The sequence below is a fragment of the Mauremys mutica genome, chromosome 1 (genome assembly GCF_020497125.1).
Source record: "Mauremys mutica isolate MM-2020 ecotype Southern chromosome 1, ASM2049712v1, whole genome shotgun sequence".
Lineage (NCBI taxonomy): Eukaryota > Metazoa > Chordata > Testudines > Geoemydidae > Mauremys > Mauremys mutica.
Window position 1 is genome coordinate 226875940 of NC_059072.1, and position 15358 is coordinate 226891297.

The following is a 15358-nucleotide window of genomic DNA, read 5'->3' on the forward strand; positions in this document are numbered from 1 at the left end:
AAGGCTTAAGGCAGCAATCTATATAATCCTCCAAATGAAGAATTTAGCAAACTCCAAAGATAATTTAGGGGAGAAGGGGATGGAGAGAGAATTGTTGTTTGTGACCCAGCAAATGACAACTTTCCCTTTAGAGAACACATGCCCTAGCCTACCATTAGGGGGCACTATTCTGCTGGAGATTCTGACTTTTATTTGAGATTTAAAACTGAAGTCCTGACTGCTGATGCCAATGCACTTTTTACAGGGAGTCGGAATGTTAGCTCCACAGTGGTCAGGGACTCAGTTCTACGTCTCATCTGAAAGATTAACATAAAAAATAAATTGCCATGTAAGGCCAACTGGAGCCAATGGTAGAAATGAGTAAAATAGCGAGACCGACATTTTTATAGAAGAGGATTAAGAGAGGTGGCAAACAAGGAGGTGAAGATGCAACCACTATGATAGGTCTTGCTGAGCTAAATGGCCTTTGTGTATCCATCATTCCTTATGAACACATTGTACATTCCTCGGGACCACTGCTCATGATTAGATCCATTTGCTTTACACAACGGTCGTGTGACACTGATGAACCAAAAGCCAGTAAATCACAGCATGCCACTCAATAATGTAGCTAATGTGGGATTTATTTCCTTTTAGCATGACTTTTCACACTGATATGTAACATATAATGTGATATTCATTTGCTTCCTGCATTGCTGCCTTGACAGCATTTACAGCTTGAGAAGCAAGAAATAGGCTGGGAATCAAACCTGTGCCTTCCAGATAGCAAACACTACCATCAGGCTTGTAAATTACAACATTTTCTACTGGACATACCCAGCTCCACAACGATGAGCTGGAAGGAGTCAAAATTATGACATCATGGCATACTGGATAGACAGACCAAACAAAGATAACGTTATCCATACACAAAAAGCCTGACATTGTAAAGCATTCTATAGATGAGTATTAGCTTTATAATGAGAATGGTTAGCTATCCAAGCCTGCATGTATTTATTACCACAGTATAAAAACAACCACCACCACCACCGTACACCAATTATCCACATACTGAAATTCTGTACATACCTGTGATACAAAAGGCCTAGGGGGCAGGGCAGGTGGTGGTGGTAACCAACCTGACTTCACAGCTGAAATGAGAGAGACAAATAAAATTAACTAATACAACTAAAAACTAGACCAGTGGTTTGCAAACTTTTTGAGCTGAGCCCCCTCTTTGAGTTACAATTTTTGGATACACCCCCCCAGCCCAGACAAAAATAGACACATGCAAAAGTATGTTTGATAGCCTACTCATAAACCTAACAGAGACTTTGATGCCGACTTTTAATTAAATTACCTACATCTGTAAGTTTCAAATACACAGACACTTTCCAATTGCACAGCCAAGGCTTCCTCAGCAGCGGGCCACTTCTACCTTGCAGCCAGGCTGCACCACTAGGGCAGGGCCAATACCTGTCCCTCTGCCCCTCCCCCCCAGGTTTTCAGGGTGGGGGAAGGCATGTGCCACTGTGTCTGGGGGCGGAACAAGTCCTGGGTGCAGAGGCTGATGGGCACAGAAATCGGTATGGCAGCAGCAGATGTTTACACTGACCAATAGGCTGGGTGGCCCGCTGAGGTAAGTCAGGAGGGAGCCCTGGGAGAGCTGGCCTGGGCCTCGCCACATGGTGCTGGCACGAGACACTTGGCATCGCCACTCACCCCCCCCCGAACATTCCTCCATCCCCTCAGAGAGGTGTGCCCCACAGTTTGAAAACCTTGGAACTAGACTATTTTCTCTGCTCACTGTCAGTGAACAGGTGGTTTTCAACATTTTTAATGATGAAAATCAGACTGGGTCTTTACTGAAAACAAATCTGAGCAAACACTGTTTGAAACCTCTTCCTGCTACAGCACACCCTCTGAAAAAGATCAGAGATTTAAATGCTATAAAAAGCTTACTGTTAAAATAAAAGGTAAAGATATATTCAGTCAGCCACAAAGGTATATACAGTCAGCTGCCTGCAGCTAAAACAATTTGACTGTAGTTAAAGTACAGAGCATGGGTGAAAGTCTACTTATTTTTAGGACACTGTTCTTTGTCATTAATATTATTGCCTTTTTAAAAAAAAACTAATGCCGTGTACTAATGTAGACATTAGGGTTTGCTCAAGATAAAATACACTGACAAGTCACAAAGCCCAGTCAGAGAAGAAAATATCTCCCATGGAATTAGAATGGACGCTTAAACGAAGCATACAGAGATCAGTTTTAGCTTTGATTTGTTTGGGGGTTTTTTTGAGGGAAAAATTATTTTAACAGTCAATTTTGGGCCCCTTGGGTAATGTAACAAAGCAACATCATGTGATCTTTCATTCTGAGCCAGTGAACTGAGTTGGTAACAACCTTGTGGGCCATGTATTATAATTCTCAATCTGGCTCTTGTTAAATCTATAAAATCCATCTGAGGGCAGAACTGCAGGGAAGATGAGGCTTTGTAAAGGCAGCTGTGATGAGGAGGACTAGATTAACACATAGATATCAAGTGAATTTGATGGGAGTCTTGATTGATTTTCCCTTCTAGAGGCCCCTATGCTGTGTAGCCTTCCCAATACTTGCCTTTGAAAAAATACAAGTCAGCCTATCTCAGATTTGTGTTTATTTGTAAAGTCTAAAATGTAGTGTTAAAACAATAAAACAGCCCTTTTACTATAATAATGCTAAACAAGGGATTATATATACACATTTATGTTTAGTTTTATCCATATTCTGAAAGACCACATAGACCATTACACGTTTTGTTACAGCATAACCATTTAACTTATTAAAATGCATTCGATCTAAAACTGTCCATTCGTTTTCCCTAATGAAAACCTGTTCGTTTCCTTAAAAAAAAAAAGAAAAAGATCTAAAGCACTAAGGCCCAGATTTTTAAAGTTATTTAGGCGTTGTTGCACTCAGTGTCGCAACAATGGGATCTACACTCCTAAGTGCCTAAATCCCTTTTGAAAATGAGATGCAAGTTCCTAAATCAGTTAAGTATTGCAATGCTGAGTGCAGCAATGCCTAAATCGCTTTAAAATCTGGACCCAAGTACACAGAGATGTTAGTGTAAAAATGCATGGGTAAAACGTTGAATACAGTTGTACTGGCTAACTACAGCTCCAAAGAGGGGTGTGACACACAAGATGGAAAAAACAAAGAAGTGCCAAACAGGGATGCAGAACTACTGAATCCTAATTTAGGCTACCTCGGGAAGTCGCTTATATACTGAATGCATGAAAGACTAACCATATTCACAAAGTATCTAAACGGGCAAAGATTAAGTTACTAGAACCTTTCACCCCATGTTCAGTTAGATTTTTTAAAAGCCACTACACAGCTGTGATGTTTTCATCTGTCATCACTCACCTCATCTACCCACCTAGTCTTTGGTAGGAGCAGAGGGGTGAGAAACCTTCCCTTCCTGACCCCAGATTCCTGATTATTACTGTTTATTGAGTGCTGACAGTGTGCTTGGCAAGTACAGACTAATAGTCCCTACTCCAAGTGGAATCTAGTTCAGACACAAAAGCTCCCCAGGCCAGTCACATACATTCTATGTACAAGATGATTGCATATGCTCAAAGTGATGAACTTATCTTGGGGAAATCTTCCAGGAGTCATGCTTAGGAATTAAACTGAAAAATCTGAATATATTTTACATTGCCTGATGTAGGAGAATGATAAGAATATCATCATCTATGGCTTTCCACAGATGTTTTGCAAAGGAAAGGAAGTGTTATTATCTCCATTTTACAGATGGAAAAGGCTGAGACTGAGCTGAGGTGACTTGCCCAAGGTCACCCAGCAGATTAGTGGCAGAGCCAGCTAAAGAACACAGGCTGATTCCCAGTGCCGTGCCCTATCCACTGTATCATACTGTGCACTGAGTGATGACAGCTCAGATTGCTCACACCACAAAAGCAAGAAAGGAGCAATTTCTGAAGCCTAGGGAAACTCTTAGTTAGACTAACATCATGATATGCACCATTCAATAACAAGGTAGTAAAATCACCATAGGTCAGTCCTTCCAGTTGCGATTATTTCTTACAATTATGCTGTGGGAGCCAGAAATTAAAGCTACGGAGGACATTACAGTATGAGTGGCAGGACTGGTGAGGTAATCCAAACTCATGGGTCTAGGCAGTGATGGAGTACAGTACTCATAGCCAACGGTCGTTGGTACTGCATACTGTGTTCGGTTGTTCCTTTAACTTTCTGACTAATTTGGCCCACTTCTTGTGCCTACTAATTTTCTCTTTAACTCTGACATGTCCTCATAGCCATTTGTACAAAAAAGGCGCCTCACTTCCTCTTCATGCCAGAGCTGGCTTTCATAGGCACCGACTCGTGAGTGCTTTGGGGCTGGAGCACCCATAGAAAAAAAATAGCTCCAGGACTTAGCACCCGCCAGCAGTCAGCTACCCCAATTCTCCCTCAGCGTCTCCCGCCCGCCAGCAGCCCTGCCAATCAACTCTTGCCCCTCCCTCCCAGCACCTTCCGCCTGCCGCAATCGGCTGTTCTGCAGCATGCAGGAGACACTGGGAGGAGAGGGAGGAGTGGGGATGGAGCGCGCTTGGGGGAGGGGACGCAACTGGGCAGGAAAAGGCGGGGCAGGGGTGGGGCCTTAGGGGAAAGGGTAGAGTGGGGGCAGAGCCTGAGCAGAGGTTGAGCACCCCTGGGGAAAGGAGGAAGGCGGCGCCTGTGCTGTCTTTAAACCTCAACGTTGCTCCAGAGAATACAGCATTATCTAGTGTATATTCTGTATCCCCAACACTCATCACTTTATCCCAGTGATACACTTGATCCCCAGAGAAATGATGAGATTCTATACAGAGGAAATGAGTTTGCCCAACAGGGAAAGCATGTTCTGAAGTTGCTCCCAAGCTCAGAACTTGTACTTGGCACCCACACAACACTGCCAGAATGGTCCACACAACCTTCCTTATTAAAATTACTTTACTCTGAAGTGGTCAAGTAGAGCACAGAGCATCTTATTTCAGCTTTTAAAATATGACACATTTGAGAGTTTAGTATTTTAAGCTAGTGAGATACTTAACCATGCACATTTGACCCACTTTCCTCTTTTTTTAATCCTACAAATTCTAACTTAAGCTATTCATGAAATATTCATAAAATCCCTCCTGTTTCAGAACATCTATGGCCTGTTGTTAGAAGGAAATCATGCTTATGTTAGCACAATTGCCAGAGAAGATTTGGAGTCAGTTGACTATTAAGAAGTAATAACTTCTTATAATAATCATGCACTGTTTTTTCCCAAAGGGGAATGAAAAGAGTGTTAATGACAGGTGATATTGACTTGGACCTTTTCAAGTATCATTCCCCTAAAAAAGGAGCATTCTACAAAACAAATACATTTTTGCACATTTCAGCAGCTGTCCCGTAATTGTAGATGACTCCGGAAGGACAGCCTTTCTTGGAAATTGGTCTACATAGGGTTTGTCGGTGTTGGGTTCTTCTGTTAGAGATGGTATTGTGGTGTGTACTTTGGAAGTATAAACTAGCAGAGCAAACAGTTCTTTCCATGGTGAACACAAATATCAGGCTTATTTCATAGAAAACGGCGGCAAGTAACTGGAAAAGAGGAGGTTACTTATTACTGTAACTGGATGTTCTTTGAGATATGTGATCCCTAGCTGTATTCCACTGGGGTTACATATGCGCATCATATGCCCAGAGAAGGAGAATTTGAAAGTAGTGTCCATTGGTCCACGCATGCACCTTGTGCTTCCATCTGAGGCGACAAAGGGTGAGGCGAATTGACCATGTCTCCAGTTTCTTTTCCATGGTGAATCTGAGAGATCCAAAGCAGAGGGGAAAGAGGGCGAGAAATAGAATACAGATAGGGACCACACATCTCAAAGACCCTCCAGTTACAGGTAAGTAACCTCCTCCTCTTCTTTGAGTGATGGTACCTATTATATTCCATTGTGCATGACAGACAAGCAGGACCTAAGCTGGAGGAGGGTGCAAGGATGGGGATGGAAGGATCATGTGGAGAACGGCCGTGCCAAAGGAGGCATGCACTGCTGAGTCCCATACCAAGGCATAGTGTGTTGCAGATGTATGGACAGAACTCCATGTGGCTGCTCTACATAAGTTTCTGAGAGGCACATGCCGTGGTATTTGCTTTAGCTTTAGCGGAGTGAAGCCATACCCTTGTGGTGGGAGGTAGGTCCGACAGCTGGTAGCAGAGTTTATTGCAGACAGAAATCCATTTGGAGATTCTCTGGGTGGATATGGCCTGTCCTGATTCTCTCTGCTACCACAACAGCCTAGGGGACTTCCTGATTGTTTTTGTTCTCTGCAGGTAAAAGGCCCAACCTCATCGGACACTGAGGGACTGGAGTCTACATTCTTCTGCAGACGCATGCAGTTTCTGGAAGAAAACAGGTAAGTGAATGGATTGGTTAATATGAAACTGGGAGATCACCTTTGGTAAACATTTTGGGTGTAGGCGTAATAAGACATTCTCCTAGTGGAATACTGTAAATGGCGGGTCCACCATCATAGCTCTGAGTTCCCCAACCCTTCTCACTGAAGTGACAGCAACAAAAAAGGCAACCTTCATGGAGAGGAGGGACATGGATCAAAACACCATTGAGTCAAAAGGGGAGGTTGTTAATCCCAATCCTTGTTGTAATAAGGCATTCAGCTCTTGGGTCAGAAAACTGTCATGAGAGTGGCCCCCAAAGGGGAATGGGGCAAAGGGTCTTGAAGCATTACAAACTTGATCATATCTCCAGGGTGAATGATATTCAGCACTCATTTGTCCCTTGTTATTGCACTCCGAGTGTGAAAAGGGCTGCTAGATAACCCCTGAAAAGAGTCGAAGAAGGGTCATGAAGTGTTAGGCTCAGTGGTTGGCAGCTCTCGAGCTCACATCAAAAGCTCGCATCAGAAATACCTCTTGGGTTGGGTTGGGTTGGAGACTGAAGCCTGAGGGGGGGGGCAGGGAAATGAGACCTTTGGATCTTTTGTCGCTTGCATGGAGGTTCACAGGGCCTATGTTGGTAAAACTGTGGAGACCTGTACCTCTCTGTGGATGACGGGCAGTGGGACTTTCATTTCGAGGCAGAAGTGTAGATGTCCAATGAGCGAAGAGTAGCCCTAGAGTCTTTTAGTGTATGCAAAGACTCATCTGTCTTCTGGTTGAAGAGATGGGATTCACCAAAAGGGAGGGCCTCTATTGTGTTCTGGACCTCCCTAGAAAAACCAGAAGCATGAAGCCAAGACTCTACACATCACAATGACTGTAGCCATGGCCCTGGAGAAAGCAGCAGCCACATCCACTGTGGATTGTAGGGAAGTTCTGGCTATGAGTTGCACTTCCTTGCCAACTGTCTGAAAGTGGGCACAGTTTTAGCGAATTCCTCTAATTTAGCATAATTCAAGAAGTCATATTGAGCCAACAATGCTTAATAATTGGCTGTCCTGAATTGTAAAGTGGAGGAAAAGATTACTTTTCTCCCAGTAGATCCAGATGCTTCCTTTCCTTGTCTGCAGGTGTGGCTCGAGGGTGTTTGTTGTTTAGCCATTTCTGCAGCAGCCTGAAATACCAGTGAGTTTGGAGCTGGGTGGGAGAAGAGGAATTCTGATCCTTTGGCCAGGACACAGTAGCATCTCTCTGTGTCCTGGCTGGCTCCAGTATGACTTCGTTGATCGTAGTGCTATTCTTGTCAGTCCCGAAGTATGGAGAACGTCCAGAAGCTTATGCTGATAGTCTTGGATCTCTTCCAGAGGAGTGTGGAGTTCCCCCCCACAACGCCCTGTAAAATATCTTGAAATTGTCTGAAGTTATCCAGTAGGGAAAGGGGTGATGTAGTCACAGCTTCGTCTGGCGATGAGGATGGGAATCTAGCTGGCTCCAGCAGAACTGCCAGAATTGGGGTATAAAATTCTTCCTCCGCTATCGGACTCAGGGGAGGTGGGGGGTGAGGAAACAGGTGGCGACTCTTGCAGACTGGGTGGGCTGCAAAGGAGAATACTGTGCTCAGGGCTCCCAATATGGCCAATAAGCAGGATCAACAGGGGGTTGCAGGAGTCCCCATGGCATGGGGCACCAATGGCTCTGGGGAAGGTGAGGAGGTAGTTGCTCCCATGGGTGTCAGTCTATGTGATGGTGCATAGGAGTGGTACGGTATAGACAGTTCTTCCCCCAGTTCCAATTCATCAGAAGAGGAAAAGGCGGTCTCTGGTTCCAATGGTGGTACCATTGGTGCCGATAGAGCGGTGCATAACACATGTGAGGAGGTCGTACCATAGGCATATCCCGTGGCAGGGACATGAGTTCTCTGGAAGTGGAAGGACTGAATGGAGGAAGAGACTCTGGATCCAGTAAGGCGAAGACATCATGGGGTGCAGCCACATATCTGGATCTCCCTAGTGCAAGGGGCACTCTCTCTTTTTCGGTTGCCAGTAGCAGTGCTGAAGTCTTTCCTGGTGCAGGAGGGTCTCACGTTGTGTGAAGTGCCAGAGATGGCAGTACGACAGTTCACTGCCCAGAACCGCTGTATCCCATTGTTTGTGGGTCTTTGTCTCATGCCTGTGACACTTAGAACATGCTATGTCCCCTTGTGCTGAGCTGGTGGAGGGAATGTCCAGTTTCTTGGACTTGGAGGAAGACTTACTCCAATAAGCATGGAACTGCTTCCTAATTTCCTGACTAGGCTCTGCCATTGGGCCTTTGGGGGTGGTTCCACCAGCACCGGAGTCAGACGTAGCAGCAGGAGGCACACTCCTTGCTGAATCAAGCTAATATACATGGGGGGTTCCCCGGCCTGGGTCTGAATGTTGCCTCATGGCCACCTCCACGAGATGCCTGCAGAGACAAAGTGCTTAGACTTCTTGGGTACAGCTAGGAAAGGACTGGCAAATACTGCACCTAGCCATGGTCTGAGCTTCTCCCAGGAAGTAGAGGCAGAGTTGGTGTTTGTTAGTGACGGAGAAGGATTGCAGGCAAGAAGCACAGAGTTTGAAGCCCGGAGTTCTGCGGGGGACAGGGAAAATCCCCCAAGTCTGCTCTAATCTAACTGTTAAAACTAGTAACTACTAAAACTAGGAAAGAAATAAATCTAGTAAAACTACAGCTAAATCTGATAAAACTATTCGTAACTGTAATTATTAAAACTGCGTCAGAGACAATTACACTGAAGGCTCCAACCCGGACCATGTGGCGGGGAGAAGAAACTGGAGACACGGTCGGTCCGCCCCATCCTTTTTTCGCCTCGGACAGAAGCACGCAGCAAGTAAGGGCGCATACGTGGACCAACGGACACTACTTTCAAATTTTCCAACTCCAGGCACATGGTGCGCATGTGTAACCCACAGTGGAATGTAATAGGGATCGTCACTCGAAGAAGCAGTAATCCTTTCCTCGGGCTGCTCAATCACACCTTAAGAGTGCAGCAGCCCCCAAGACTGCTGCACTCTCCCCATTCCACAGGCGGTGGTGAGGTAGAAATGGCCACTGGATCCCGGCTCTCTTACTTGACTTATCTGGTGTAAGAGAATTGGCAAGGAGTCCAGAGGAGGAGGTGGCTACCACTGTAGCCTCATCTAACCCAGGAAAATTGGAGCCGTTAGTTCTCCACCAATCATAGCAACAACGGAAGCTGTAGTGTAGATGAGGCTGGTTTTACCAGATTCTGGGAGACTAGAGGAAAATAGAGATTGTGTCCCATGTTTAATTTTAGGCATCATAAAGATTCTTGTCTCTACCAATATCTCATGTAAGAATGATACCCCAAAGCTTCATATGGCAAAGCTAACAGATATAGACAAAGCAGTATGGCACTAACCATTGTATTTTCAAACTGGCAAAAAACTAACTGTGAAGCTTCCAGTAAACTAGGCAGGAGATGCATGCTAAAACCCCACTTAATTATTTTTAAAATGTTGAGGTAAAGGCCTATGTCACTTTGGCACATCATTCTAAACAACTATAAGTCTGAAAGAAAAATCACTTCTCTTGATGGACCCCACACCACTCCCAAAAAAGTGTGTATACACACGGCTCAAAACATTTTGTAGTACTGCACAAGGTCAGTCACAGAGTACTCCTTCATTCCCAGATACATGGGGATATAGCAAGACATGAGGAAATAACTAATTTAAAATAAATCATTTAAAAGCTTTCATTAATAACAGTTCCCTTTTTCAAATTTAAATAAAATTACTTAAGACAAAAATCATAAGAAAAATGGGAGTAAGGGGAAAAGGTGAATATAATCATTATCCCAAATTATTTCTACGATAAAATCTGCTTTAATTGTATTTGTACTGTGCCAAGGAATCAAGCCAGCATAAACTTTTACCATCATAAGGATGGAACAGAGCAAGAAGATATCCTAGATATCATTTATGTTGAAATGCCTAAGTAGTTGGGGGGAGGGTGTGTCTCTTTTTAAAATCATTGTGATATTTAAAATCAGAATGGAGGTTGCACTACTGTAGACAACAAATGTTGATAAATGCAAAGTAATGCTCATTGGAAAACATAATCCCAACCATACAAAATGACTGGTATTAAATTAGCTGTTACCGCTCAAGAAAGAGATTTTGGAGTCATTGTGGATAGTTCTCTGAAAAACATCTGCTAAAAAAAGCTAACAGAATGTTAGGAACTATTAAGAAAGGAATAGATAATAAGACAGAAAATGTCATAATGCCATTATATAAATTCATGGCATGCCCACACCTTTAATACTGCGTGCAGTTCCAGTCACCCCTTCTCAAAACAGATATATTGGAATTGGAAAAGGCACAGAGAAGGGCAACAAAAATGATTAGGAATATGGAACAGCTTCCGTATGAGAGATTAAAAAAGACTGGGACTCTTCAGCTTGGAAAAGAGATGACTAAGGGACGATATGATACAGGTCTACAAAATCATGAATGGTGTGGAGAAAGTGAATAAAGAAGTGTTATTTACTCCTTCATGTAATACAACAACCAGGAGTCACCCAATTAAATTAATAGGCAGCAGTTTTAAAACAAATAATAGGAAGTAGTTCTTCAAACAACGCACAGTTAAACTGTGGAACTCCTTGCCAGGGGATGTTGTGAAGGCCAAAACTATAACAGGTTCAAAAAAGAACCAGATAAGTTCACAGAGGATAGATCCATCAATGGCTGTTAGCCAGGATGAGCAAGGATGCAACCCCATGCTCTGGGTGTCCCTAGCCTCCGACTGCCAGAAGCTGGGTGTTGACGACAGGGGATTGATCACTTGATGACTTCCTGATCTGTTCATTCTCTCTGAAGCACCTGGCATTGGCTACTGTCGGAAGACAGGCTACTGGGCTAGATGGACCACTGGTCTGACCCAGTATGGCCGTTCATGTTACACTTGCATTACCAAGGGGACTTTTTTGGTTGTGCATGTGTGTGTATGTGGAGTGCCTACCATAATAAGGCCCTGACCTCTGATTGGGGCCAATTAGATGCTACTGTAACACAAGTATATACATTCATATAGCAGGGATTCAATCTTGCCCTGAACCCTCAATGATCCCGAAGGAGCTGAGGGGGCACTCAGAAAGTGCTCAATACCTGGCAGGATCAAGCCCAACATAGTCTAATGGATCTCCTCCATTTCTACTTTCCAGCATACTATGATTAACATGCAGGAGTGTGGCTGCTGATTTTATTTATCTTCAGTCTATACTGGGCACTTAGTATTCTTTAGCTCAAACTATAAGAACAGCAAGCTGTGCACTTCTAACGAAATGACAGTGACATATTTTTATTGAATAAAATTGCCATAATGTATTCAGTTGTGAGGTGCCATAAACAGTTTTATTAATGAAGCATTTAGTATGGTTTTTAACATGAAAGAGGAGTAGCACCTCAAACTAAAATTACTGGAAACTTTAGAATGATGCTTACTGTATTCCTTGGCAGCTGCCTTCCTTCTCACTTTTATGCGTCTTTCATGACAACAGATTTTCATATTAGCAAGTGTGTAATGCTGTCGGTGTAAGAAAAAAAAAATCGTCCTGGCTCTCCTAAACTAAGATATAATGCATGATTCTGAAAATGAGGCCTGACCCCTCAAATTGTGTCCAAGTGTGTGATGTGCACACACACCCCTTTATAGACACTCAGGTTCTTAATATAGACATGCACATTTCATATGTTAATCATACATAATGTTATGTCATATTAATATATATTGCAGTAGCATCCAAAAATGAATTAAGCACTTTCCAAGCATGTAGAAAAAATATTGCCAGCCATGAAGTGTTCACACTTCAGGGGGCTCAATTTACAAACACCAAGTGAGTAACTCACTCACGAGAGTAAAGTTACTCACCTACATATGTGCTGGGTCAGGCCCTAAAATGGGAAGGCAAAACAAGCAAGCAAGGAAAATGTCTGAAGTGATGTAAAGCACACTGCCTGCTAGACTTGCTTTATTTTTAAATCCCTTGCCCATATACTTATTTTAATACATTTTATACTATTTTAGTATATTTTTTCATGTCCATTTATCATTTTTATTCATGTCTTTTCTTTTTCAGTTTTTAAGCCATCTCATTTTCTAATTATTGTTCTTTTCTATTTTCTAAACCTTATCTACTTTCCTGTTTTTTAATCATTATCTAGTTTCAGATTTTGTAAAACTGTTTTAAAACGTGTCCAGTGTCCTGTCACAGGGAGGCTGCTGGTTACTTCTGTCAGCAGACAGTGTACCACCCCTACTCCCATCTCACCCACCATGGTGATGGAAAACCGATACGCTGCTCTGGCAACGAGCGATGAGGAATCGCCCCCAAAGGTGGAGAAGGAGAAGCCATGTACCCCCAAGGCTGGAAGGATCGCAGCCACCACTCCCAGGAGGAAACATAAGGTAGTGGTGGTTGGTGACTCTCATCTGAGGGAGATGGAGGCACCCATCTGTCAGCCTGACATGGCATCCTGGGAGTTATGCAGCCTGCCAGAGCCCTGTATCCGAGACGTTATGGAGGGATTGTCAAGAATCTTCCAGCCTTCTGACTACTACCCCATGCTACTCATCCATGTGGGCACTAATGATACTGTGAGGTATGACCCTCAGCAGTTCAGAAGTGACTACAGGCCTCTGGGAGTACCACGGTGTGAGGGAGTTGGGAGCGCAGGTAGTGTTCTCTTCGATCCTTCCAGTCAAGGGCCCTAACAGAGACAGATGCATCCTGGAGGTGAATGCCTGGCTGAAAGGATGGTGTCACCAGGAGGACTTCAGCTTCCTTGACCACGAAATGCTCTTTCGGGAAGAAGGACTGCTAAGTAGAGATGGGGTCCACCTTTCAAGGAAGGGGAAAAGTATGTTTGGATACAGACTAGCTAATCTAGTGAGATGAGGTTTAAACTAGGGTGGATGGGGGCAGGAGACAAAAGCTCACAGGTAGTCAAAAATATGGATACCTGGGAGAAGGGTCGGTATCTGTGGGGGAGCATGGGCTGTTATAATAAGGGAGAAACAAAAGGGAACATAGGAGGGAATCAAATCAGTATCTTAGATGTCTGTATACTAATGCGAGAAGTATGGGGAATAAGCAGGAAGAACTTGGAATGCTAGTTAATAAACACAACTATGACTGTTGGCATCACATAGTGGGATAATACACATGACTGGAATACTGGTATAGAAGGGTACAGCTTGCTCAGGAAGAACAGGAAGGATAAAAAAGGGAGGAAGTGTTGCCTTATATATTAAAAATGTATATACTTGGACTGAGGCTGAGATGGAAATAGGAGACAGACTTGCTGAAAGTCTTTGGCTAGGATAAAAGGGGTAAAAAAACAAGGGTGATGTCATGGTAGGGGTCTACTACAGACCACCTAACCAGGAAGAAGAGGTGGATGAGGCTTTTTATAAACTAACAAAATCATCCGAAGCACAGGATTTGGTGGTGATGGGGAACATCTGCTGGGAAAATAACACAGCAGGGCACAGATTAGCCAACAAGTTCTTGGAATGTATTGGAGACAATTTTTATTTAAGAAGGTGGAGAAAGCTATTAGGGTAGAGGCTGTTCCAGATTTGATCGGGAAGAAATGGTTGAGAATTTGAAAGTGGAAAGCAGCTTAGGTGAAAATGATCATGAAATGATAGAGTTAATGATTCTAAGGAATTGTTGGAGGGAAAACAGCATAATAAAGAAAATGGATTTCAAGAAGGCAGACTTTAGCAAACTCAGAGAGTTCGAAGGTAAGATTCCTTGGGAAGCAAGTCTAAGGGGAAAAACAGTTCAAGTGAACTGGCAGTTTTTCCAAGAGACATTATTAACGGCACAAGAGCAAACTATCCCATTGTGTAGGAAAGAGAAGAAATATGGCAAGAGATCATCCTGGCTGATCTAGGAGATCTTCAATGATCTAAAAATCAAAAGGGAGTCCTACAAAAAGTGGAAACTAGGTCAAATTACAAAGGATTAATATAACAAATAACACAAGTATGTAGGGACAAAATTAGAAAGGCCAAGGCACAAAACAAGATTAAACTAGCTAGAGACATAAAGGGTAACAAGAAAACATTCTACAAATACATTAGAAGCAAGAGGAAAACCAAGGACAGGGTAGGGCTGTTACTCAATGAGGGTGGGAGGAGAGGGGAGAAATAACAACAGAAAATGTGGAAATGGCAGAAGTGGTTAATGACTTCTTTGTTTCGGTTTTCACAAAAAGTTTAGTAGCAATTGGACGTCTAACATAGTGAACTCCAGTGAAAATGAGGTAGAATCAGAGGCTAAAATAGGGAAAGAACAGGTTTAAAATGACTTACCACATATACTCAATCTTAAGCCGATTCATTTATTAGCCGACTCCCCCAAGATGGATAAATAAAAATGGAAAATTTTTATAACCCGTTCATAAACCGACCCTATCATTCAGGGGTCAGCAAACTTTGGCTCTCAGGCCATCAGGATAAGCTTCTGGTGAGCCAAGATGGTTTGTTTACCTTGAGCGTCCGCAGGCACAGAGGTAAACCTAAGTAAACAAAGTGTCCCGGCGCGCCAGCTGCTTACTCTGACGGGCTGGGACAGCAACTGGTGGGGAAAAATTTTTGGGGGGTGGGGGGTGGAGGGGAAGAAGCTGGGAGTCAGGGAACTAACCCCTGGGACCACCCCCCACATGACCCCACCCCTAGCCTGGTACCCTCACACTCTCCCCATCCCATCCCATCCCTTCCCATCTGATATGGGGAGGGCCAGGGGAAGATGTCTCTGGCCTGGCTGGAGCTGCTCCGGTGGACCAGACCTGGCGGCGTGGCCACAGCATGTTCCAGCGGGCTGGGCCGGGTGGCATGGCCACAGTGTGCTCTGGTAGGCCA

General features: G+C 43.8%; 1 protein-coding gene across 7 annotated transcripts in view; it reads right to left on the reverse strand.

The window, feature by feature from the left end:
• Positions 1–15358, reverse strand: part of REPS2 (RALBP1 associated Eps domain containing 2) — a 158004-nt gene that overhangs the window by 32560 nt on the left and 110086 nt on the right. For all 7 annotated transcript variants that reach the window (XM_045021781.1, XM_045021377.1, XM_045021638.1 and 4 more), the window contains one exon: positions 1069–1130. In XM_045021781.1, the coding sequence (XP_044877716.1) occupies positions 1069–1130 (62 nt within the window). The remainder of the gene's footprint in view (positions 1–1068; positions 1131–15358) is intronic.